The sequence below is a fragment of the Hippoglossus hippoglossus genome, chromosome 19, assembly GCF_009819705.1.
Source record: "Hippoglossus hippoglossus isolate fHipHip1 chromosome 19, fHipHip1.pri, whole genome shotgun sequence".
In the NCBI taxonomy this organism is placed as follows: domain Eukaryota; kingdom Metazoa; phylum Chordata; class Actinopteri; order Pleuronectiformes; family Pleuronectidae; genus Hippoglossus; species Hippoglossus hippoglossus.
Genome location: NC_047169.1, coordinates 18,548,369 through 18,574,767, shown reverse-complemented (window position 1 = coordinate 18,574,767; position 26,399 = coordinate 18,548,369). Strand labels below are relative to the sequence as shown.

Here is a 26,399-nt window from a genome sequence, read left to right as displayed (position 1 = left end):
GAGAAAACAATGAAAATGTGGTTGTTGTTTTTTCTCACTTTGACATCCTGTCCACTCTTGTGCTGATATTTTGCTTAACAAACTTTTCCCTCAGTGTTTCTCATTTAATACGTTTTAAGTCATTTTAACAAACGCTTTTCAAAGTGCAGATTTTCAAAAACTACGGTTGCTGTGTATCTGTGTGTAAACGGAGCCTTTGGGAAACTCATGACACTGTTGCTTTGTGTAATGAGCATGCGCCAGAGACAACAATAATAATGGCCGCTTTGTACCAGATTCGCTTCATTGGGCTAGCACTGCTAGATCTAATTACAAATTACTAAATTTAGAATCACTGCAACAGATTAGCGACATTCACAGGCATCTGCCTCCCCCCAATATTAGGGCGCAGTCACACATAAAAGATAAAAGCAGGTGGATGTGAACTCCATGTGAAGCCACGTTGCAGTTTGTCTCGCCACAGGAAGCAAATGTTTTATCCGGCTCCTTGCTCGCATAGATGAAAGGGAATGGGGGGGGCATTCGTACAGCATTCGTAAAACGAAGGTCGTGTGGATTGCCCTTTTTTATTTTAACAGGGGGAAATATTCTTTAAAAAAATATCTGCAGTAGGGTAGAAAGGGCCTAAGTTTCTGCATTGTGTTGTGGCACTTCATACAAACTCCTGAGCCCCTCCTCTCTTAGACTTTGCTCCCAAAGGATTATTTTTTACCTTATATTCCTTTTTATTGACTGATATATTCACAGATTTATCTTGCTATCAGAATAGATATTTCAATCAATGCACTTACATCTTTACGAACTCTGGACCGTGTGATCTTGACACTCTGCGATCGTCTCAGGCCTTTCTGAGTAAGAGCCTCATCTTCAGAGAAGGTTGGCTCAGTCTCCTCATCCGACCTCTCCTCCTGGTCATAAAAGTATTCTGAAAAAACACACACCACCAGAAACAATGAAAAACAGCAGATGTACGTATATCACAGTGACTCAGAGATCATGTTTGGCTGCATTGATCACACAACCGGGCTGAGAAGTTGTGCTATTGCTGAAAATCCATTAAAGAATGTTGTAAATAAATGTGTGATAAAGTCCACAATTAATCATATGTGATTTTTTCATTGACTTTTATATCTCACTGAAATTAATGGTTAAAGGTTCAGTGGGTAGAATTAAGTGACATCTAGTGGTGAAGTTGCATGTTGCAGCTGAACACCCCTCACCTCACCCTCCCCTTCCAAACATGAAAGAGAACCTGGTAGTCTTCAGTTGTCATAAAAACTCAAAAGGTGTTTAGTTTGTCCAGTCTGAGCTACTGTAAAAAAAGCATGGCATCCTCCGTAGAGAGGACCCTCTTCAGATGTAAATATAAAGAATTTAAATACAAAGTGCCCAATCTAGGGTAAAGAAAACAACAATTCTTACAATTTAGATGAAACACACTAGTGAAAACATCACTAGGATTATTTTATATTCAATTATATCGATCCCTTTCACCTAAATCTTACAGACTGGACCTTTAAGTTGCCAAATGCACAGAACTAAATATTAAACGAACATTTTTATACTTCAGATGTTTTTGTATACTTACTATTGTGAATTTTTATAATCAATTGTCAATTACTTTCTTAATTAATCGGTTAAATGTTTAGGTCCACAAAAGTTAAAAGTAAAGATTGAAATTAATAATAATTTGTTGATTTGTTGATAATTTGTGTTGATGTATTGATTTGTCCAATCAACCCAAAGATATTCATTACAATAACAGAAGACACAGGAAACCTACAAATATTCATGGTGGATTTTGAACATTTCTGTAACATCAATACATTTTGGTAGATTAATGAATCCATTAGTTGACTACTCATTTAGGCTATATGCTTCAAATGCTGACATTTGTCAGAATAGCTCTATCTGAATTAAAGTTGGATTTGATTCTACTTTTGAATATAATATATATAAATAAAACATAAACATACATACTGTGTGTCAGTATTATATGCCAGAATTACCAGAAATAAATATGCAAAGAGCAGGACAGTTCAAAAACATTGAGACAGAAAAAAACACTATTGATTTGAATGGATGGTGGTCTTCTAGATTTCATCAGTGACAGAACATCTGATGTGTACGTTCTGATGCACACCTACTAAAGCTTAGAGTGAGAAAGATTTATATTAAGAATATTTGATACACATAACTTCCCCTGCAATGCAGCATCAAGTTTACTTATACCTGCAGGCCTCATACAGTCAGACGCTGCCGATTGACAGGTCAGTTACACCTCATGAAAACTCCATAGTATGTTAAACACAATAAAAAAACAATGACAATTAATCTACATTTGTTGGGTCACCACTCACATTGTGGCTGCTTGACAGGAAACCAGATCAGAGTAAAAATGAACAAAAGGAACACGGAACATTTGGTGTTTTCAGCTCTGTTACAGTGAACGATCGCTGACAGGTGCCTGTGGCTGCTGATTGTCACTGTCTGATCAAAGGCCTGTGCTGATTGGGTGTTAGGGTGGTAGTGAAGAAAGCTGGATTCATTTAGACTGTGTGTGAACTGCGGCTGGTCCAGCAGAGGTCAGCAAATAGTCAGCAAACACCAGCTGCTGCCGCTGCTGCAGCTCTCTCTTTGTCATAGACACACAAGGTTAAAAGATAAATGAAGTAGAATGGCACTCAGTGGAGCGAATACCTCTGCCAAGGCTCAACAGTCTGATTAAATGAAATCAAACTGCAGCATATTACACACACTAATATATATCAGCCCTCTAAATTTACCAGATCCCCCCCCCCATCTAGATACATGCATCATTCCCTGGGAATTTGGTGAAAATGTTTTAAAAATAAGAAACATACCTCTATCTCAAAATGTTAACAAATGTGATTAAAAAACTTGAAATGTGTTCTTTACAGGCCCATGTTCCATATTTCCACCAGGATTTTTGGTAAATCTGTACAGTAGTTTTTGTGTAATCCTGCTGACAAACAAACAATGGACAGGGGCAAAAACAGCCTCTTTGGCAGAGGGAGGTTACAAAAAACCTATATGTTTCACAATGCAACAAAGAATTTGGCTGGAGATGCCATTCAAGGCACTGGCTGCCTATCAGGAACAACACATTGACATGTGAACAGGAGCCAAGAATCAAACCGCCAACTCTGCTCCACCTCCTGAGCCACAGTCGTCCATTGTAAACAAGTTCACCAGTGCAGCCACAACATCAGTGATTTGGCTCAAATCATTTTATAAATTAACTGATGTACTGATGTCATTGTGAACTGAGACACACCAATAAAGACTTGTGGCACAAAGGTGTAGCATAATGTGCTTCAATACATAAGCTTTAGGGACTTTCTTCATATTTCTGAATATGACCATCGAATTTTCAATTCATTCTTTCGTTACCATGAGTTTTTGAAAATTACTTATTAAGCTAAAAATTGATTTGCTTTTGAAATTAAAAAAAGATCGACTCATTGAAATTCCTTTTCTCACCTCTGTCTATAGATAATTTATACCAACGGTTGTGAAAATGGCCTCCAACTAGTTTGTTTCACTTTCTATATCTTTGAAAAAGACGAGAAGATTTGTAATGTTAGTGAAAAGATCATTGGAGCAAAGATGGAGTCTTGACAACGACAAGTGAATTTTAACTTTCAGCTAAGGTGTTTTCAAGATACATGCAAAAAAATGTTTACTTAATTTTTGATGCCTAAGTAGTGAGTGGAATTTGCAACCAACCCATCCAACGCGTAAATTAAGCGGACGAAAAGAAAGACAAAAGGTGAAGAAAGGTTCAGTAATTTCCCAAATCAGTTGGCCACTGAGTTTTTAACAAATGTTACTCAAACAGGAAGACCATTTGTTGCAGTGGATGAATCCACATATTGTGCTCTGTTTGTGGCAGCAGGACAGTGTGCGTGAAACGGAGTCTAAATAAACCCCAGTGTGTGTTCATGGTGATGAAGGAGCATGTCACCCAGTGCAACAGTGTGGCTCACTGATGTGTGTGTGTGATAGCCTTTGGAAACAATGGAATTCTGTGACTCAGAGGAATCAGATATGATGGTTAGGCTCTGCACATGGGATTTGTTCAAACAATATAGAACATCTTCAGGTGTATTCTTTGAGTCATGCAGTATGTTCAACAAGCCATCACCTGTAGGAAACCATTGCTGCCCAGGATCAGAGGACTTCTAATATGGCCAACAGACGGTGGGTGGTTTCTTGATATAAACATTTCACATGTAGAATCATTTGAAAGAGAGCAGTTCCAAGGTGAAAGCATCTCTCCTCCCTCGCCTCTTTTCTTCCCTTCATGTTTCTGTGTCTCCCTGCTGGCTGGCTGAGCTGAATACATATTACACTCTGTCCTCTCTCAGCATGCTAATGCTGTCTACCAGCCTTCCCACCCTCAATCCATCCACCTCTTCTTCCAATTCACTCCTCCATTCATCCCTTACATCTCCACTCTCCTCCTATACATTCATCTCTGTCCCTTCCTCCACCCTCTCCTCTCTCCCCATGCCTCACTCACTGGCTGTGTGTGTGTGTGTGTGTGTGTGTGTGTGTGTGTGTGTGTGTGTGTGTGTGTGTGTGTGTGTGTGTGTGTGTGTGTGTGAGAGAGATACAAAGAGAGTGAGAGGGCAAGAGAGGGAGATATATATAGGGAACAGAGAGAGAGAGTTCATGTTTTGTATTCCACCGGCATCCCACTGAACCTCATCTCATCTCCTCTGTCTGCTGGGAAGTCCTCTCACACACTCTCACACACACTCCCACGCACGCGCGCACACACACACACAGCTTCACAATGCTAATGTCAGCCAACCTGCAGATCCCATCAAACAAGAGAGAGGGCATTGAAGGAGATGAGGAACAAAGAACAATTAAGAAACATGTTCTACTTTTTGTTGTGCGACAATGTTTTTATCTGAAAGTCTGCAGCTTTTAAACACACAGCAGATGTGTGTATATAACTACATAGAGGAGAGTCCGTGTTCAGCACTGTACGCAAGAAACCTGTTGAAGGAGACTTGGTGATATAAAAAAATGATTTGATGGTGTGAAACTAATGTTTTTCTGTCTCATTACTAATTGGAATAAACACATTCTGAGATCAGATCTTACCTCCCCACTCTATACAAACAAACACGTAGGTCATTTCTGTTCACAAAAGACCAAGTTATGTAGTTTTTTCCAGTCAGAGTGTCTCCAATGTGTAAGTGAGTCTGTGTCGGCACGAACGAGCGAAAGAGAGGTAGAGAGACGAGTCAGGAGAGTCTCACTGAATCTCAAGCAGCTGTGCTGTGAGGAAGAATTATACCGATTTATGGAAAGCATCGATCATTATGTGGTGATCAGTCTTGATATTGTGACGTTGGTCTATATCCAATCATGAGTGCTTTCACACCTGTATTAGAGCTGTCCACTTTAGATCGGATCACAAAAAACACATGTTAACACCCGGTGTGTAAAAGGCCTATGTTACCTGGTTCAGTGCTGAAAACCTTATCAATCAATACAATTGATGCACTGAATGTACTTGTTGTGGATCACCAGACACTTTTATAACATTTCAGCCCATGAAGAGCTGATTTGTTTATGAGAAAGAAATTTTATTTAATAAATATGTTTTACCTGAACTCAACATGTCAACATCTAGAAAAAAAAAAGTTTAATATAAAAAAAGATTTCATACTTTTGTTGTGCATGTGTGTGTGTGTGTGTACCTGGTCCCTCGGCAGCATCGGTGCTCTGAGATCTCCTGATGGCGGGGTTGGCAGAGTGGGAGCTGTACTGGTACAGCTGGTTTCCTCTGTCGTCCTGCTGGCTTATCTGTGTGAGGTCATGCATACTCAAGCTACGCAGCTTCTCTGTGATGGCTCCCTGACCCTGTCATACACACAGACACCAATGTTAACATCACGAGCAAACTGCACTGAACACAATCCAACAGGGATGAAGTGAGTGGGTGTCTACAGACTGAGTAACACAACTTAAGAGTGTGGAGAGCCCAGTGTTTCCCACTGAGTATCTGTTGGCTTGAGGCTGTTTGGGTGAAGAGATCTTTATTGCAGCTAAAAAAAAATCTTTGTGTTTATATATACAGACACAAGCACAGAAGTGTATTTGCCGACAACGTTCAAATTTCTGGCCTAATATTACACATTGCAACTACTGACTCTGTATTGGCCACATTTGACTGGAAGCAGCTTGACAACAAAAAAACATTTGAGAGCTGTAATGTAAACAACCTGAGCAGACATTAACTGAGACCTTGAGAGCATTACGGCACTGACTGATACTATACTGCAGTGCAAACCGTGGCCCAATGGAGGGCCTGGGGAGGTATTGCAGGTGGGTCTAAGCCTGGGATATAAAATTCTACCATTTAGCAAAATCATCAAAATATATACTTTGTTCTGGGGGAAAAAATCTTAATTAAAAGATAATAAAATATACCTAATAAAGTATGATTTCTAATATTGTTTTCCAAATTGTAATGTTATTTGGGCAAAATGTATTTGTGAACAGAAAGTAGGCCGAAATGATCATCATGGTTTTGAGAGCACAACTATTTACAATGATTAATCATGGATTTAAGGACAAAACAGTATTATTTTCTTCACTTCAATGTTGTTCTGCATTCCTGCCAATTTACAAATCTGGGTGTGGGAACTGATGTCTTTGGGTCGCTCCACAGATGAGACAGAGAGACTTGTCCAGAAGACAAAACAGACTTCTGAGTCCCGACTACATAATGTACTGTTCCTATTGTTTGCACTTTCACTTTCTTTACTGGTATTCAGCACTTCCACGTAAGTGACAGTCCTGCAGCCACATACACGACCATTGTTAGTTCTGTATGCGTTTCCGATCTTTTACCTATAGAACGTTGGTGTTTGGACTCAACTGTCTGGAGAAAACTAGGTCCCCACTGAGCTACAGCTGCTAAACAACTGTTTTAAACTCATCACTCATCCAGTTATCAGCTCTCACTTGTTCACTGCTATAGAATATTAAAATAAGTCTCAAAATAATATTACTGTAATTATATAATATTATAATTAAAGTGGTAAGGCAGACAGACTGGTAGTGACAACAGCAACTGTCTTCAGCTGGCTGGCAGATAAGCAGATTATAGTTTAACAACCTCTGATCTTTCCAGAAGCTTTGTTATTATTTAGAGACATGAAGGAGTGAGAGAGAGAGAGAGAGAGAGAGAGAGAGAGAGAGAGAGAGAGAGAGAGAGAGAGAGAGAGAGAGAGAGAGAGCCCTGTCATGGAAATTTAAATATAATAAGAACAGAATTTTACAATATGTACAGAAAAATATCTTTGGAGTAGTGAAACCAATTTGCACATTTACATGGAGATCAATATTTTGATATTGACCCGATTAGGCCAATAGTCTGAATAAGACTGTCATGCAAACACCATTTCTGATTACCTTAACCCAAATAAGTCATACCTGGAATAGCCTATAATCGAGTATTGCAACCTTGTATATGTATATGATGTAAACATCTTAATCGCATATATACTTCATAATTGCATTGTAGCGTCCTATTGGAGTTTTCACTGCATGGAACTGTGGAATAAAGTTGGACATAATGAGTTGTAATCTAGCCCTGCTCCCTAACATGGAAATGGAAATATGAATTGAATATTCTATTAGCAACTCATGTAAACACCAAATACATCTACAACAGTTTAGGCAATTAACTTCCCAAACAGTGTTCAGGTTGTCCCTAAACAGCCTGACAATATTATCTGATGTCTGAAAAAAAACAAAAAACAAATGGGATACTCTAGACATATTAATACTAATATGGACAGTGAAGAAAGTGTTATGGTCCTCAGAGCTAGTGTGACAAGAAACCTTCTACAATGATAAAGACGTCATAATGGACATGGCTCACAAAATGAACACAGGGAAGACAACACAGCGAGAAAAAACGAACGGAGGAGATTTTTGAGAAATATTAAAGCAAGAGAAAGAAGAAATAGGAAGAATAGATAATGTGTTAAACTGAAATGAAAATATTAGACACGGGGAAAAAAAAAAAATCACATCCCAACAACGAATCTAAATGAAGAAAATTTATGTTGTAAATATTTTCAGTGAAATGTATTTTTGCAAAAACACACAAATTCTTTATTACTACACTGGAAAGAAGGTGGAAATAAACACTGAAATGTATTCCTGGCTACCAGGCCTGGTAAAAGAACAGAAATGGATGGGGAACAGTGGAATAATGCTGGTGTGAAATGGGAACATTCTGTCCATGCTGCAACACTGACTGGTTTTTACCTCCTACAGCAGCCTGCTGACACACAGAAACCCTGAAGAAAGACGGATGTCAGTACAGGGAGAGAGAGAAAGAAACAGTCACAAGAAGGTTAGCTAGTAAGAAAGCTCGAGCACATCCACATATCACCGTGACCAAAATCCTTTCAAACTATACAGTGTGGCTTTCCGTCTTCTTAAAACCAGATCAGAGGAAGTCCAGGAGAACTGATTCAGTCTTTCCTCTTATTACCTGTAATGCACTTCCATAAATTTGTATTAGCAGGAGCATGTAATTGTGTGTATACTAGTATTTTCCCCAAAGGACTTGTTGTACAGTGTTCAGGGTATATTATTTTTCTTCAGGAAGTCAGCTCATGTTATCTTGAATAAGCAAACATGACTTTTCACTATAGTCTTTTTTAGTCTGTTACAGAATATTCTGTTACTGCGGTTGTACGCATGTCTTTTAAACCCTGTGTTTGGATCCAGGGATTTTGACATCCCTGACATACTTGTAAATATAGTTGAAACCAATCTGTTCCTTCACACCTGTGGAGGATTTGTAGATGCAATTTAAAATCAGCCGCAGGCAACATGCACATCAATATGCAACATGCATGCTGCATGCATAATGAATTGCCCATTATATTTGCTGTACTAGCCTTCAGTGAGTCTCAGGACTGTCTTATTTATTAAAAATCACATCAGCCATGGTTTAAATGCTCAGATGGATCTGTAAAAACAAACCACAGCTCTAGTATCTGAGCTGTTTGCATACAGAAGGATTTAATGTGCAATCCAGGTGGTTTTATTGAACTAGTAAAGGTTCATCAACTTCCAATTAAAAGATAAAAAGCCTTTAAAGTATTTCAAATAGCACTATGACCTAAAACGGTTGTGATGAAACATAGAGGGCAAGAAAAGAAAACAGACAGTAAAGACAGAGAGGCAACAGAAATATAGGAAAGAGTGGGAAGACTGAACAAACAGAACTTTTCAGCCAGAGAAAAGATAAATAGAGACACACAAAGCATGGTAGAGAGAGTATGAGATTTAGTGATTAATTCTTTCTACAGGGCACATATAGCCTTTTTATAAAAACAGTCTATGGGTATAGCATTTTCACACCTGGAAGTCCAGATCATGGTCAGAACCAAGGCTCATGTCTTTATCTGAGTGTTTACATTTGATCTGTTTAGTTTAGGTTTCACATTGTAATTTATGGAACGAGACTTTTGTATGACATATGTACCTCCTGTCATCATCGCCTACGTGGGCTACATCTACCTATACTGGACATTGGTTGATTTGTAAATGGCTGTGCGTCTGATGTCGGTTGGGCGGTCTCATTTATTGTGTTGCTACTGTAATATGATTATGGTATTACTACCACCAAATTGAACGTCCTCTGCATTGAAAAATGATATGATCGGTGGGGAAAACTACAAGCAATCTTGTGAGCCGCTTCTGCTTCTTTTTCTTCTATTGTTTGATGTTGACTCAACTTCCTGCAATTGGTCTGAAAGCCTGAACTATCCAATCAAGAGGACATGTCCTTTTTTTCCTACTTCCTGCAGGTTACTGTTTTCACAGTGCCACCCAAGATAATTGTGATTGGTTTTGGAAGCGTCTCTACGTGTGTATCCACATGTACACAATACACATCATGTCCTGGTTTAAGAATACTGGATTTGAGAAGCTTGTTCTTGGTTCTGGTCTTAAAAAAAACTTCAAAATGTTAAGCAGAGTACCCCAAATGAAACTGTGATAGTGTGGCATGTAAACACCTGAATAAGGAGCTTAGAAGGGAACCAGGTATCCTATGAGGGTGCAGGCATGACTCTTTCAGCTGGAGGTGCTGTGACAAACTTATCCTCTCTTCCCAGCTTTTAAATGTGAACAGAAGCACTACAGGACTTTCAAAATACATTAATGACAATTCGAATAAAATAAGCATTTATTTTATTTTAACTGTGTAAGTCGCTCCACATGGTTTATTTGCAGCACGAACAGAATGTGCTGTTTTGTGATCCATGTCAATCTGGTTTAAAGCAGCATTAAGCTGGATGGGTTCACCCATTGTTCCATCTAAACATCATATCAGGATATGATTTAAATTGAATACATCACTTCCTGCCTCTACTTGCTGCACCCGGCTGCTCCACGTCTCGCCTGAATAATGCGAAAGATTTGTTCCTGTGTGAACGTGTCTGTGCAGAGAACCTCTGGCTGGGTTGTGCATGTGTGGGTCCAGAAAGAAATTCTTTGGGAGACCAAATTCTTTCAAATTCTTTCTTGACTTTACTAGCAGGTCATGTCTGAAAACAGCAATAAAAAGGTAAAAAAAAAGGTAAAAGGAGACTCAGCTAAAAGGAGGTCTGAAAGCCTGCTTCAACTTTTCTGCTCACAACACCCATTCTCCAACACCATTTGCTTGAACTACTTTTGCTTACAAAAATAAAAAGATTGCTTTCTTTTAGAGTTACAACAATTATTATCAACTGAACGGATTTAAAAAAACAGACACTATATTGATAAAATCTGGACAAGCAAGATCTTATACAGAGATGCTATATTGTTTTGTATCACAGTAAATTAAATATCTTCGTGATTTGGACTTATGAAGATGTCTTCTCGCAAATCTGATCAGAAGTTAAAGGTCTACATGTCAATCAAGAGTAATCATCATCAATAATTATTAACTGCAATCATGCTATGTTTACTATCTTCTACATTTAACTATACTTATTTAATCAGATGTTGCTGAACGTGCTAGATGGCCTTGACTGTTAATGTGGATCTAACAACCTGACATGATTAATTCTGCTTAGTGATGGATTCCCACTGCCTGGGATTACCTCAGTGCAGTCAAGCCTGAGACAAGAGCTCAGCAGGGATTTTCTGATACACTCAGGTATTCACGCAATGCTGATATAACCAGCCAAACATGCTTCATTAGCACTGACTCTGCAGTACATGGTAGCTGACAGATAACACAGAGGATATAAGAGCATAGTGTTTTTGATATGTTAAGTTAAGTTTTTGTGCAGGATTTGTTGTTGTGTTTAATGCACCTCTCCAGCATTTTTTTTTTTTTTTTAAGTTCTCCTTTGTGTGATTTGGCATCAGGACATTCTGTGCCAATAGGTTGAATTTGAAAAAACAATCTTCTTAATTGCTCTACCGTACAAAGCAGGTAGAGGGTGCTGTTGTATCGAAAGCAAAAAACCTCAAAGCGCTCACTGCATTTATCAAAGGCAGATACTCCTCAGTAAGGAAGGGGAGAGGCGGGGGAGACAGGAAGTGATGGGATTTATAGGACATGTCTCAATTTGATAACATACCACAAGAGTGAGATTTCACAACTGCCTCAGCCATGCTACTGTTGCTTTCTTTTTAAATACAAGAAAAAAAAAAAATATATATATACACACACATGATGAAAATAATGACACATTAAATTTAAAAGAAGATCAAGTAGAATGTAAAACAGAAAGTTTAATGTTCATAGACCAAGTAGAGACACTTGCCTTGACAGCTGCACTGACGGCGGCGGTGGCTGCGATGCTCAGTCCCTGCTTGCCAAAGTTCACCATGGTTTCATAGCTTCTCTCTTTGGCCTGTACAATGTACTCATCTATTTCCTGGAGCGAAATTTTCAGTTAACACTTTTCTTATAGACAGTTCAAATCAATATATATACATATACACACACACATAATCAAGTATACAGAGGTAGCAATAGAGGGATGGATGAGTGATCTTACCCTCTCTCTGGAGGACAGCAGTGGGTGCAGACACTTTCTGTAAATGAGACTGGCTCCTCTGGTGTAGGGGGACAGTAGCCATACCACAAAGGCTATCTTCAGCTCATAGTACAGAGGAAACCTGGAAATGTGCACACACAGAAGATGCATCCAATCATTAATGAGGGTTGATATTAACTTAGTCATTCATATTTGTGGGGATGGGACAACAGTCAACGTTTAAAACACAAATGGATGAAAGGTTTCACATCAATCTACACTAAACAATACACAATGCTAAAGTTAAAATTTCTTTTAAAAATTGAAATCTCCTACTTAAAACAGCATTCTGGCACCTTGCTGTGTTATTGTGCTTCCTGTTTGCTTCAATTATCCTTCAGATGAGTGTAGAACTTAACTGGAGTCCACTTGTAGAAACCTGAACTGTAGTTTAGAAAGACACCTATGTGACACCACTATAAAGGTCCCGAAAAAACTGAAGTCCAGCAAACTCCCTGTACTCCTACTATATAAGAAAAAAGAAAAAAGAATAATAACTTAATATTAATATTAACTGTGAAACAGAAGAAGGTTGGAGCCAGCAGGGCTCTTTCTACTACCATCAGGGTAGCACTACATCAATCAGGCCTTTATGGTAGAGTGGATAGACAGAAGCCACCGTGAGTCAAAGACAAATGACAGACCACTTGGAGTTTGTCAAACAGCATTTGGAGGAGTGAGAGAACACGAGGAAACAGATTCTCTGGTCTGATGAGACTGACGGTTAACCCTTTGAGCAGAACTCAACAAACATTATGCCCGGTGAACACACCAACATCACCTGACTGATACTGTCCATACTGTGTGTGTGTTACTCATGTTGTGGGGACCTAAATCTGTTTACAGAGTCACATTATGGGGTCTTGTCTTCCTTATGGGGATAAAAAACAAGTCCCCATAAATTAAATCATAAAATTTTGACTTATGAACATTTTTACGGTAATGTTAAGGTTAGGATAAGGGTTGTGGTTAGACAACTACAGTTAAAGTTAGAGTTAGTCTACAGGAAATCCATGCACTAAGGCTTATATGGTGCCCGCTGGCCCACCCTTAGCAGCGCCACTGCATCCAGGCGCATTACTCTGTGCCGGTCATCAAGCGACTCTGCCACTCTGCTCTTTCTAATCACTCACATGTAAAACTGATCTTTATAAAAACCTGCTGAATTCATATTTATGTTCCTCGATAAACTGGGTGTTGCTTTTTCTGCAACAATGAAGTTACAACACAACATTGCATCATAATCTGCGGGAAGAACTTCTCTTCTGTCTGCAGGAGTTTGTGTGTGTGTGTGTGTGTCTGCTTATCTCTGTCGCAAAACTGACATTATGTTATTACAGTTTTTTTCGATTGCATAAACACTAAAATCAAAAGTATTACACAATTATCAAAACCTTACACTCAAGGAGCAAAACATGGGCCCAGATTTGCACCACTATAAGCACAATGTCAGCTTCACACATTTTGCAAAACAATACACACAGTGATTTGCAAAACACTAAACACACTTGTATACATTAGACACAGAAGTATATCAAGATGTCACTTCCTTGCAATTCCAAAGCACTGACTGTCAAATGACCCCCCCTATGAGCCAGTTGGTTCAACACAGCCATCAGGTGCGCAAACACATGATTGCTTAATTGTAGACACATCAATCAGGTTTAAGCACTATACAAATGCAGCAGGTGAGTTCACCTGTCTTCAACCAAAATGGAAGGAGTCAGAAGAGGAAGAAGAGTGAGGGTGAAAGGGGGAATCCACGGAGGAGGAGAAGGAAGAGGAAGAGGAAGAGGAAGAGGCCGAGGTGGAGGTAGAGGAAGACATGAAGCAGGAGGAGAACGTGCTCAAAGAAGAAGAGGACCAAATTTATCAAATGAAATTTGCGCAACACTAGTTGGCCATGTCGTGAACCACGGATTGACGCTGAAGGAGGCTGGACTAAGAGTTCAGCCAAATCTTAGCAGATATACAGTGAAATCTGTCATTGTAACCTGTACTGGATACAGAATTTTCTGTTTGTCTGATATTTGCTGAGCTTATATTGTTATGCACACTAGTGTAGTAGCATGAAAACTGGGACATGTTTTGTTGTGATTCTCCATGTTGACATGTTGACTGATTTGGGAATATGGAGAGAAATTAATTATATTTTCATCAGTCTGCAACATTGGTCTTGTGTAGTGTTTGGTGAATTTATTGTATATTTGCACTTTCTCTGTGTACTTCACTTACAGTACTCTAATCACTGAGAAGTAGAATTGCTTTAGAAGTGTTTTAGGTTAGCAACAGCAGTGTGTAACTGGTTCAAACAGAATCAAGTCCACATGAAAAACACATTTCATATGGTAACAAAACATGGTTTTGATAAATTAGTGTATAGTTTTTACAAGAGTGTTTCATTTTGCAAAGGATCTGAGGTGTTCTGCTAATTGGGTGTGTGGTTGTGCTAATTGTGTGTAGTGTTTTGAAAAACCGAGCCCTGTTTTAAAAATCTTGCTTAAGCAATCGAGAAAAACTGTAATCGATATGTCGGATCATGAATCCAGATAGTTCTGGTCACTTTAACACTGATGTCCTGGCTTAGCGCGTTTTGTGTAGCAGATGAACTATGTGAGTGCAAAATGTTGCACTTTTTTCAATGTGTTTAAATGCTTGTCTCAAACTCTTGAGCGAATCAAAAACCCCGTTGCTAGTGCGCAGGTGTGGGGGACACCGCTGGTCATTGTGGTTGAGGCTGGACAGTTTTTACCGTGAGCTTTACACCGTGGCAAACAACCGCGGTTATAATAATTCAAATTTGACATGCTAATACTAACCGTGGGTATTTTTACCGTGGTTAATCGCAAAAGCGGTAATCCCTAGTGTGTGTGTGTGTGTGTGTGTGTGTGTGTGTGTGTGTGTGTGTGTGTGTGTGTTCATATTTGACTGAAACTCACCATGCTACTGTTTGGTCAGTGATAGTCTCCACCACAGTGTAGAGGGCAAAAACAATCCAGTACATCATCCATCGCACCTACACAGAGAGAACAATGAAAAATGAAGCTGCACCGACATTTGTACTTATCAGCTGATAAGTGACATGAAGTTGCAGAAACAAAATGCCAAGGGACGTCTGAGGTAGTTTGGAAACTGTGTCATACATTTCAGAGTTTTTCAACCAGATAATATGGACAACCTACTTATATTTCAAAACTTTAATTGAAACGAGTTAAATTGCATTTGAGAAATATTTATTAAGCAATGCAATATTTCAACAATTTGATGACAAAAGCGTTATAAAATTACTGTTCAAATGACCAACTACTACATATAACTATAAACAACTATAAAACTCTTAATTTGCCTACTCAATATCATAAAGGGAATTTATCAAGATCTGATTCACCCCTGCAGCCTTCCATGTCAACTGTTATCAGTGATTAAGAAAGTCACATTGCAGACACTTGAACCACTTTGCTTTTCTCATCACGAATCCTGCTAACAGAGGTGTTACAAGCTGAGACTCGTCTATCGAGGGAACATACGCATTATGATCTAAACTAAATTAACCCTTTTTACACTTTGTGGGACCAAAGGGTTAGATCGCTTGAGGCTTGTGTGGCATTTTTCTCTTTTCTATCACCCATGATCTTGTACTGCCCCCTCTCAGGCCAGTGAGGTGGAGGTGAGGATTTTATAACTATTTGCCCTTTTCCGTTTTTTGCCGTCCTCCCTGCTCTCATGTTCCTCCCGTCTCTCTTTGAGGGCTTTCCTGGCTCTTCAGGCTGGATTTCCATATCAAAGCCAGCGATAGATGGTGGCAGGCAGGCAGACAGTCACATGGCAGGCTGAGGTATTAGCCTGACCTAGCTGCAGTTGCATGACTGAACACAGACTGACACTTCCAAATGTAGTGCCCATTTATACAACCTGTTTAAGGCGGGATTGTGTCTATCCTCATTCTGTATAAAAGGTACGAAAACAGAATAGTGGGGGTCACTGTTGTTTCACCTTTATGCCAACATCAGAGGGAGTCACAGTGCTGGATCAATGTCATTGTAAAAGGGAGAGCTGACATGGTGGGACTGACACCACACACACAAACACACCCAGACACACAAACACACAGAGTGAGAGAGAGAGCACCGTCTCTGCACTGCCTGCTGCACTGGTTAATTGGTGACCTCATCGTGAACTCCCTCCACACTCACAGGCTCATGGGAATGATAAATGTAAAGGAGAGAGAGTGAGTCAGAGTCAGTGAGATGGAGAGGACATCTAATTTATATGTTTCAATCTCCTTCTGCCTCCACTGCTTCTCACGCTTCTACCTCTCTTTCATCTTCCCCTTCATACTTCTCTTTACCAGCATTTTCTCTCTTGCCCTCCCTCCTTCATCTCATCAGTAGGGAGGACATTAAGACATGACCTCAGTGAAATATACCGCGGCCATTTTGCCTTCCTGAGGCAACAGCAGACATTTACTAGCCCAGTCTGTGAATAACTGCCTTCCATTAAAAGAGACAAAACACCTGACCTCAGCCAATGGTAGAGCTAAAGTTGGCAGACAGGGCATGTTGATGGACCTGGGAAGCAGGAGAGGCTGACTAGTAGACAGAAAGGCTATAGTCCACCAGTTAAAAAGTCATTTTAAATGATTACTATCTTTTGTTATGGTTGCTTTTTATGAAAGTCATGCCACAGCATAAAAGAATGGTTACAGAATATACATTTACTGACTGATTATATTATTAATCAGGAAAATAATCTATTAATCAATTTATCCTTTGGTTTATAAAATGCCACAAAATACCCATAACCCAAGTGGATAAACTCTAATGGCAAAGCCAAAATTCCAGCGCAGTCAGACCCCTATATTCAACTCCACAGAGGACAATTTCACATATTCATATTTAATCAGCTTAAAGCTGTGAACTGTTTTTCTATTCAGTTACTGCTGCTTTCCAGTTAGACTGGGCTCCAAAATAGTTCAGTACAGAAATCCATTTATCTGAAGCAGAGTCAAACACTGTAGCCTAGGGGTCAGAAGTTTTAACTGTCCACGTTCATCACTTAACTACTCCTATGTCTGCAGTGAAGAGGTAGCAGAAGAGAAGTGAGGCATAGTACAGAGAGATGATATTTCTAACTGAGTGATGAGGTCCGGTTCAGGAGGTGGAGTGAAGGAAGCAACATATAAAAAGAAGGGAAAAGAGGTTGTTTAGATCTCTGGTTTTACTTTTAGTAGAGGTGAGGGTGTTCAATAAGACACTGATAGAGAGATGCATTCATCAGCATGCAGCCACAGGTGCTGTATGGATGTACACAGAAACACTAGCTAAAGCCATAAAAACTAAATAAGAGGGCTGGGCCTCAGGAATGAATTTTAAGAGCCAACTTTGTGATGAACTGAAATAACCCCTAGCAGGGTGTGCTGCAACTCAAGTCATAAAAGCAGCCACAGGCCTGTTTCAGCTGAAGAACCACTATCTTAAAGTAATGAACTCTGTTTCATCAACATATACATAAAAATCCTTACATGTGCTTGAGGGTCAATTAAAGAATAAGTTCAATTTTGTGATTTTTTTATGGTTAATGATCACACCGGAGGCTTGTGTGCAAACAGCAGTATATAATCAGTATATGGATCATCTTCTTGTGCGATCCAGACTTCATTCATTGATTCAGCACTTCTCTTGACCTTTTCTGAAGAGGGCACTGAGTGCAAAGTGAACAATTTCATTCTTGCCTTCATTGAGGGAATAAGTTTGATTAAAGTAATTGAACCTGTTTAGACCTGGTATCAAGTACATCAGTTCACACCTGGCAATTAACCCTGAATGTGTCTCATGTGATCAGGCATCACTCCACCACTCTGTATGCAAATAAACACAGGTCATTTCTGTTCACAAAAAACAACTTCTATTGTTTTCAGCAAGACTGAGTAAATAGATGTGTCTGTTATCAATGTATTTGTGAGTCAGTGTGAGAAGGAGAGATAGAGAGGGAGAGAGCAGAGGAATAGGGACTGAAAATAGGAATAGGAAATCAATAGATAGTGGTCAGTGTTTATATTGTGGAGGTGGCCACAAATAAATCAATGTATTGGCACTGAGAAGTGTAAAATTCTTTGGATTCAAAATTAAACTTTAGCGGCTTAGACGTCAGCTGAGACGCATTGAGAACGCATCTGTATGCATTCACACCTGTTCTTAGTGCTGTCCACTTGCCAGTCAGACAAATAACAATAATAATAATAATAATAATAATAATAGAAAGGAAATATTTTTGTCAAACCATACAAATGAGAGAGAGAGAGAGGAAGATATGTTGCTTTATCACTGTTGTGAGAAAAAATTGATACCGTCACAGCCCTAGGTGTTATTTTGGAATAAAGACATGTATTTGAGTCCTTGTCCTTCTGGTGTTTCTTTTTTGCATTTGACTAGTTTCTCTTGTTACCTTACAAGCTCTGATGAAGAAGAGAAAACACTGTTGCAGGGATAATGATCCAGCATTGCACAACCAAGGGAATACAAATGACCATGTGATACCGTAGTATTTTAGAAGCATTCAAATTGGACATTCTGGTAATTTCTTTGTGACGACTGATACCAATTTCCATACTTTCTATTTCCTTCCTTGCAGTACAACAAGGAAGCGAAGGAATCAGTAAAAGCAGAGAGAAGACAAAAGAAGCAGAGAGAGAGATAGACAGAGCAGTGGCTCAAAGGAGAGTCACTGCTATCTGCTTCTGGTGCTGGTGTGTTAAAGCTGTGTGTGAATGTGTTACTAACTCAGCCGACTGTGGTTTCACTCTCACTGGCATTAGTTACATCATCCAACTTCTTTTAGAAAACACATTTAAACCCTTCAATATATACGCAGCACAGATTCACGTCAAAAACTGGGCTGATAGGAAAAAAGGTTGTCACGATAGTTTAGCGTTATGCATTTACATTTCTAGTCACATTCATATAGCACTTCTCTCACATTTTCACATTTGCAGTCAGAAGCATAACAGTTACTGTTTTTTATACAGAATCAAGCAAAAATAAACCATATCCATAAAAATCTCATTAACTTACATATTCCTTGACATTTTTGGTCTTGACAGCTTTGTAAGAGTAATATGCAGGATACAGGGTCCCGAACAGCAGTCTGCAGGGAGAAAAAACACAACATGGAGCCCATCATTTCTATACTGTCACATAATGACCACACTTAGCAATTTACTACGATGTTCTTATTACCTGCAAACACAAAGGCACTAATGAATACACCTGTCTGAATGGGATATGGATAGATTCAAACAAACTATAGAATAGGAGAATGGTTAAAATTGTGTTAGCAAGTTTGCATACGCTCAAAAAAACACAACTGTTTTGTTTTTTTATAAAAGTACAGTTTAAAGTCTACAGCACGTCTCCACATTTATGATCCAATTTCTACAGTCAATCAGTTTTCACACTGAAAACAAAGTGGCAGTTCTGTATAATTCTAAGTACAAACTGAGGCTTCTAGACAAAATTGTGATTTTCCAGTTAAAAGCCATCATCTGTTCGTGCAGAACAATCTGGTGACTTATTTATATCCTGCAATGATCGGGTGTTGGGTTCTGACCCAGAGTCTGAAAACCACTGGAACACAAGACAGTGACTCAATGTTTCCTCTGTAATCTTCTGCAGCGGCGGCGGTGGCTGGGGGTAATGTGGGGTTTGGTTCCATGCCTGCTCCACTGCAGGTTTCAACACGACCTGAGTCTACTGAAGTCTTCTTTTTTTTCTTTTGCACTCCGATACACAATGTTTGCTACATACAAATAAATATTGTTTGAATTTGATTGTGTTTAGGCAGCAGTGTTTCTGTACTGCTACTACTACAAATGCATTAATTGGAAACAGAATGGAAACAGAATGCTTTACATTCTGGGAATCTGTAAGTGGACAGCTATCACGCTCCTTTCCTGTGGAATCATCTCCCAGTTTTAATCCTGGAGGCAGACAACCTCTCTATGATTCAGAGTTGACTTAAAACCTTCCTTTTTGATAAAGCTTGTAGTTAGAGCTGGCACAGGTCTACCTTACACCAGCTCTTAATTATGCTGCTATAGGCCTCACATATCATTGCTTTTGTTTGTATTTGCCCCTGCATTTACTGTTTTTTAAAAACATGTAATGTGTTGCACACAGTATGTGTGTGTGCGCGTGTGTGCGTGCGTGCATGCAGGATTGTAGATCTAATTAGCTTCAATGTGATTAGATGTCCTAGGAATCTGGGTATCCCAAAATGCAAGGAGGTCACCAACAAACAAAAAACACCATGAGAGAGTGAGACAGGAGAAGCATCACTATGGTAGGAATAAGATCCATGTACATTTTACTAGCCATCAGATACCTAGCGGAAATAGTGAGCTGGCCACAAGAAAAACAAAACAATGAGCTCTGTAGAGCTGAGGAGAACAACATATTCAATCCTCACTCTTTATGGTTTCATCACTGAGTGGCACCTTTCATATTATATGGAGGTTTTTGATCCTTTGTGAAATTCCAAATATAAAAATGATCCTTAATGGGGCAACAGTAGAATAGCTTTGCAGTGCTGGAGAATGGTCTGGCTGCTTACATTAATATTCTGCTATAGGGGAAAACATGCCCTGGCTTGTTATTACTTTAACCAATATAGGATTGGGGAGGCCTCACTGTCATGCAAAGACAACAGAGAAAAAACAGTAAGACATATGTCAACTGTTGATTACTTTATGATTCAGGTTTTCACCAAATACTGCCATTTTTCGGGACATACAGTGCAGCTCAGAGGTTGCTCTCAGTTTTCCAATTGCAAAGGGGAATTTCTTCTATTTGTCAGTTTTGCAATTAATCATTCATCTGACTGCTAGCTGGCCGGTCAGGTTGATGACGTCTTCCAAGCCAACTGTGTGTCCATATATCCATGTGCCTCTTCTTATTGGAGGTTTTGGTACTCGAATGGCACATATGATCACAACAGCACATTTCTCCCTTGGTAGCATTTTTAGCAAAGAAACAACTTGTTATTCTTTAACAATGATCAGAGCACTCCGCAGAGACTGAGAAAAACGTACAGTGTGAGCAGTCACGGCATGGCTAGACGATTGGTCCGTATAGTGCAAGCAAATAAATCATGAACTTTGGCTTTCCATCTCAGATTATTTACTTGTACAGTGCGAGGTGGAATTCAGCAATAACATTTCTAAATTGGCACAGAATATGGCCATCTTAAGACACAGAAAGAATCTAGACTCTAGATTCAGACTCTATGACTGCCTAATTTGACACAAAATACAAAAATATTAGATATATTCTGCACAAGGTATAAGTACAACGTTCTAGCTTCAGCCCATATAATTTGGGTTGCCACACATTTTACAAATCTGAAGGGACCTAGATATGCCAAGAATGTCGAAAAGGATGCACTGATACCCTGATTTTGGCTCATTTGCTTGCCCTGTTGCGGGAACCCTGCAAGGAGGAATGAGGCACCGTGTTTGGAAATTTAATGGATGTACTCAGAGGAGCATGGAATCCTTCAGCTGAAGTTAAAGTATAAAGGTCTAGAGGTAAGACAATTTCCTATAACAGCAATGAATCAGAAACACTGTATATAGTCTTGTATACAGACATACTCCCTCAGACCAGGGCCCTGAGTAGCAGGCAAGCCGCCAACAACCACAGAGGTTTATTTCCCTGCTGTTGCTATAGAAACAGCAAAGCTGCCACTGCTCCAGAACCCTCTTCTTGTGTCTACATTTCCTTGTCACACTGTATTTGCAATTAATTTGCTTTATTCGTAGAAATGTAGGGTAAAAGCCCAAACCTTGAAAGTTTGTAAATGAAGCCCTTTCCTTTCTTTTAGTAGCATGTGGCCATGTTTGTATGCATGAGGTGAGCACTGTTCTTCTTGTAGGATAATTTGTTGGTCAGGAAAACGGTGAATGGGTCTGAATGTTTCCTCTGGTAAAGCTTTGCAATCAAGAACAGGAAGACCAAGCCTCAAGTGGACAGGACTTTCTACTGACAGTCACATCAGTGGATACAAATTTCAAAGTACTGGGTCCTCATAAAACCAGAAAATCCTATGCTGGAGAATCCTGACGAGTAATTTGGTGGATTACATCGTTTGGATACATTTAGCTGTTTGGACAGGAAAGGATTACTTCTGCTGTGATTACATTGCTAAATGCCACTCTCACAAACTATTCATGCAAGTGCATATTCCTGGAGTGAAGAGTATCTTTAGGGTGGTATTTCATGAATAGATAGCATTATGGATTATTTGGAAGCCAAATTGGTATGTAATTTCATTATAATTATTTCTTTCTGTATTTTATTACTTTCCTCTGTGTTTGTCTATCTTGTATCATACATAACTAGCTGATAGTGGTGTGTTTTATATTAAGATAACAGATAACTTTTAGGGGGAAAAAACTTAAAATGCCACTCACTAAAATCACCTATTCAAAAATATATTTTTTTCTATTGAGTTCTCTTGTCGACAGAATAACGTCTTGAAGGTTTTTTCACAGTGATGACGATTGTTTTCTGAAAGAAATGATCTCTGTAGGCTAACGTTACATTGAACCAATTTAAGTCATAGCACATGTGGCTGGAGCGCAACCAGCCAGTGCTCCCTCTTCTCACAGAACAGCTGGCCGGTGGAGGCTGCACAGTCATCGCCACTATCGGAGCTCCGCCAGTAATGGTAGTTTGCAAAACCTCCTATCAGCGCGGTAGTCGGCCAAACCAATGAATTAGTCGACCACTACTGGAAATAGCGTTATGGTATAATTAAGACAAATGGTGAGTGAGAGCAAAGTTTGTAAAGGATATCCCCATTGTTTTGTGATTCAACAGCCTAACTTCGCACTCCATGTGATGTCTCTACAAAGTTAGAAATGTAACAATAATAGGTGACATGAGTCTTCGTCTTGAATACATTATTAAACAGCTAATAAAGTGTTGCTAATGCTACATAAACCACGGTTCTTATTACCACCTTTGACTTAGATAACATGTTTAAATACTGATAATTAGCTACACCTTCCTTCTCCTCTGATACCTCCTGTAATGCTACAGCTAAACAAGGAGTTGACGGGATTGCCTTCTTCGGTATGTGGCCCATTAAACCCTGTCAGTCTGAATATATGTAATGACTATCATTGGTTCACTGCAGTTCCAAAGAGGAAAGATGTTGACTGATTATTTCACTCATGTCAAAAACCCCAATGGAGATTTATTAGAGAGTCTTTAAAGAATACATGTTTTCATACTGTCATTATGGGTTATTGGGTGTCGATGGATAAAATGGGAATCAATTTTGAATTGAATCTACAAAACAATCAAATGTATAATGAAATGCACTAGAGAGGCGATTGTGCATTTGTTTTATATAGGCTACTATATATAAAGTATTGTATATTTGTTCTGCCACAGTTTAATAAAATGTGCCGTTGCTTCAGTGTAGAGCTCTCTCTCACACACAAACACTCGTCTGTCACAGTCAAACTGACCATCCACAGTACCGAGAGAAATCCTTCCGTGTCAGTGGGCAGGTAAAACATCCATCAAGATTTTAGAGTACTTGGCAGGCAGACAGAGTTCAACAATTCCAGTTAGAGCACTTTAAGGGGGCTCATTCACACAACAGTATACGAAATGAGTTTGGTCAAAATTCATCATTGTGTTTTTGAGCTACGTTTTGACTTCTGTAAAAGGGTCTGAATTTGTTCTGAGGTCACTGTAGCTTCCTGGTTATTTGGTGCTGGAAAGGTATATTGCTACACTACTCTGACCTTCCAATACCTTACACGAGATTCCTTTATATTATTCAAGGTCTTAAATGTACATCTATTTCTTTCTGACTCACTTAGAGCCAGCAGGGACATTCTCTCCATAAAACAAAACACAAAAGTTGGACGTGCAAAGAAATGTTCTTGAAACAATTTGTTGAAAAGCAGGGCCCCCTCTTCATTTCAAAACTACCATCTCTGTATTTCCCTTCTCTCCCTCCTCATTCTCCTTCTTCTCATTTCAACACATTCTCCCCCACTCTCTTTGCCTGCAGCTGAGAAAATAGCCTGTTGCTTTTAGATGGGCCTTGACTCTGGGCTGCAGGTCAATTTCCCTGGTTTCCTGACACCGTAAACCACCAACAACCAGATGGAGGAGGGGGAGGACAGGAAGACAAGAGACAGAGAGAAAGAAAGAGAGAGAGAGAGAGAACAAGGGCAATAAAAACAGGAGACACACCAAGAGGGAAGAGAGGAAGGGTGAAAAAAAAAAATCAAGAGATCTCCAAGATTTAAGCTCCCACCATCTGGTTTGAGCTTCAGGAATAAGAATTTGATTACAAGACTTTTCCCCTAAAAACACAGAGGGAGGATTGTTGAGAGAACTGCTGCTACAGCAAACGGGACTGGTTACAGTCCAGGTCTGCACCTCCCCAGAGTGTTTCCTCATAGGGAAATAAATGGCATAGATCATTTACACGGCTCTCTGAATCTCCCCACATTTAAAAACTGACTAAACACAACATTCACAAGTTCAAACTTAAGATCAGTGTTTTTTGCATATTTCTGGGCACATAAATCTCCCGAGAAAAAAAGTGCCATAGACTAAAATACCATTTAAAGTAGGGTTGCACGATATTATGAAAACATGCAATATGCGATAACGTTGTTTAATATCGCGATGACGATATGACTTGCGATAAATACAATTAAACAGTCCCTGGCTACGGACGCAAAGACCACAGACAGCTCAACAGCCGGGAGAAGTCGCAAAGTCCGTCTGCAGTGCCACCAAGAGGGGGCAGACATCAGGGAGCCATGCACAGCTCCACAAGGCCACTTACAGTGTTAATTTGGGGTGTTTTTATATATTTTTGATGGTGAATAGTAAATATTTTTACAGTTTTTAGCGGCTCTGTCAGTAATTTATCGCTCCTCTTGTGTCTCAAGCCAGTCCGAAGTTAACACACACACACACACACACACACACACACACACACACACACACACACACACACACACACACACACACACACACACACACACACACACACACACACACACACACACACACACACACACACACACACACACACAAAATCTAGTGACATCGCGATATCAACGTGCGCGATTGATGTATCGCAGAAGATGGCAAATGTTGCGATAAATGGTGTGTCATGCGCCAAGCATTCACACCCTGTGTGACCATATATTTGGCAAACCAGATGGAGCCATGCTGCCTAAGATGATACATTAAAGACATTCAGATCATTGACAGGTTTTTCCTGTCAATGAATCATTGTCGGAAGAAGACAATAAGAAGAGAACCGAGAGGAAAGAGAGAATTTGAAAACAGAGATGATGGAGCCAGGCGACTCCATCAAATCTCTTTCTGCCTCGTCCAACTAAACTGTACTGTGGAAGTTGTGTAGCTTATTTATGATCCCAGAACCTAAGGGAAAAGTAACAGCGCGCACACATAAGTGTGTGTGTATCTCTCTCCCTCTCCCTCAGCTTGTGTCTCTGACTCACTACAGTTTAAAAGTTTGTTTGTTTTGCTCTCTCTCTCTCTCTCTCTCTTCTCTCTCTCCTCTCTCCTCTTTCTCTTCTCTCTCTTCTCTCTCTCTCTCTCTCTCCTCTCTCCTCTTTCTCTTCTCTCTCTTCTCTCTCTCCTCTCTCTCTTCTCTCTCTTCTCTCTCTCTTCTCTCTCTCTCTCTGTAATCGGACACATGTGTAAACTCAGAATTTGTAAATTTAGGAAATGTATGTGGAGCTGTAGGAAATGGCGGTGCACTCGGTTTGGTTTGACGCAGCTTAAATGACAGAGACACAAGAGAGGATGTAAATTACTGACAGAGCCGCTAAAAACTGTAAAAAAACTTTTCACGGTCCAAACATGTATGAAAAGACCCCAAATTAACACTGTAAGAGGACATAGTGGAGCTATGCATGGCTCCCTGGTGTCTACCCCAGACTTGGTGGCGTTGCGGTCGGGCTATGCGCCTTCTTCCGGCCATGAAACTGTCCGTGGGCTCCGCGTCTGTAGGCAGGGAATGGTAATGTTTATTTATCGCAAGTCATATCGCCATCGCTATATTAAACAACGTCATCGCATATCTTTCTACTATTGTGCAGCCCTGGACTGAATCCATCGTTAATGTACTGTCTACTGAATACAAATACAAAACACCATTAACAAACTATGGCATTTTGATTTGCAAACATAAAACACACCTGACAAAGTACAACAAAAAAAACCT

The 26,399-nt window shown here is 39.6% G+C and overlaps 1 protein-coding gene across 2 annotated transcripts in view; it reads right to left on the bottom strand.

Moving 5' to 3' along the window:
- The window catches only part of reep3b (receptor accessory protein 3b), a 29,685-nt gene that overhangs the window by 557 nt on the left and 2,729 nt on the right, over positions 1-26,399 (bottom strand). The window contains exons 1-7 of one of the 2 annotated variants that reach the window (XM_034569651.1): positions 19,181-19,247; positions 16,253-16,306; positions 15,050-15,126; positions 12,072-12,192; positions 11,835-11,948; positions 5,742-5,904; positions 792-925 (exon numbers count right to left, since the gene is read on the bottom strand). In XM_034569651.1, coding sequence (XP_034425542.1) covers positions 792-925; positions 5,742-5,904; positions 11,835-11,948; positions 12,072-12,192; positions 15,050-15,117 — 600 coding nt within the window. In that variant the 5' untranslated portion in view covers positions 15,118-15,126; positions 16,253-16,306; positions 19,181-19,247. Of the gene's footprint in view, positions 1-791; positions 926-5,741; positions 5,905-11,834; positions 11,949-12,071; positions 12,193-15,049; positions 15,127-16,252; positions 16,307-19,180; positions 19,254-26,399 lie in introns of those variants that run through there. The other variant, XM_034569650.1, reaches the window with a different exon arrangement.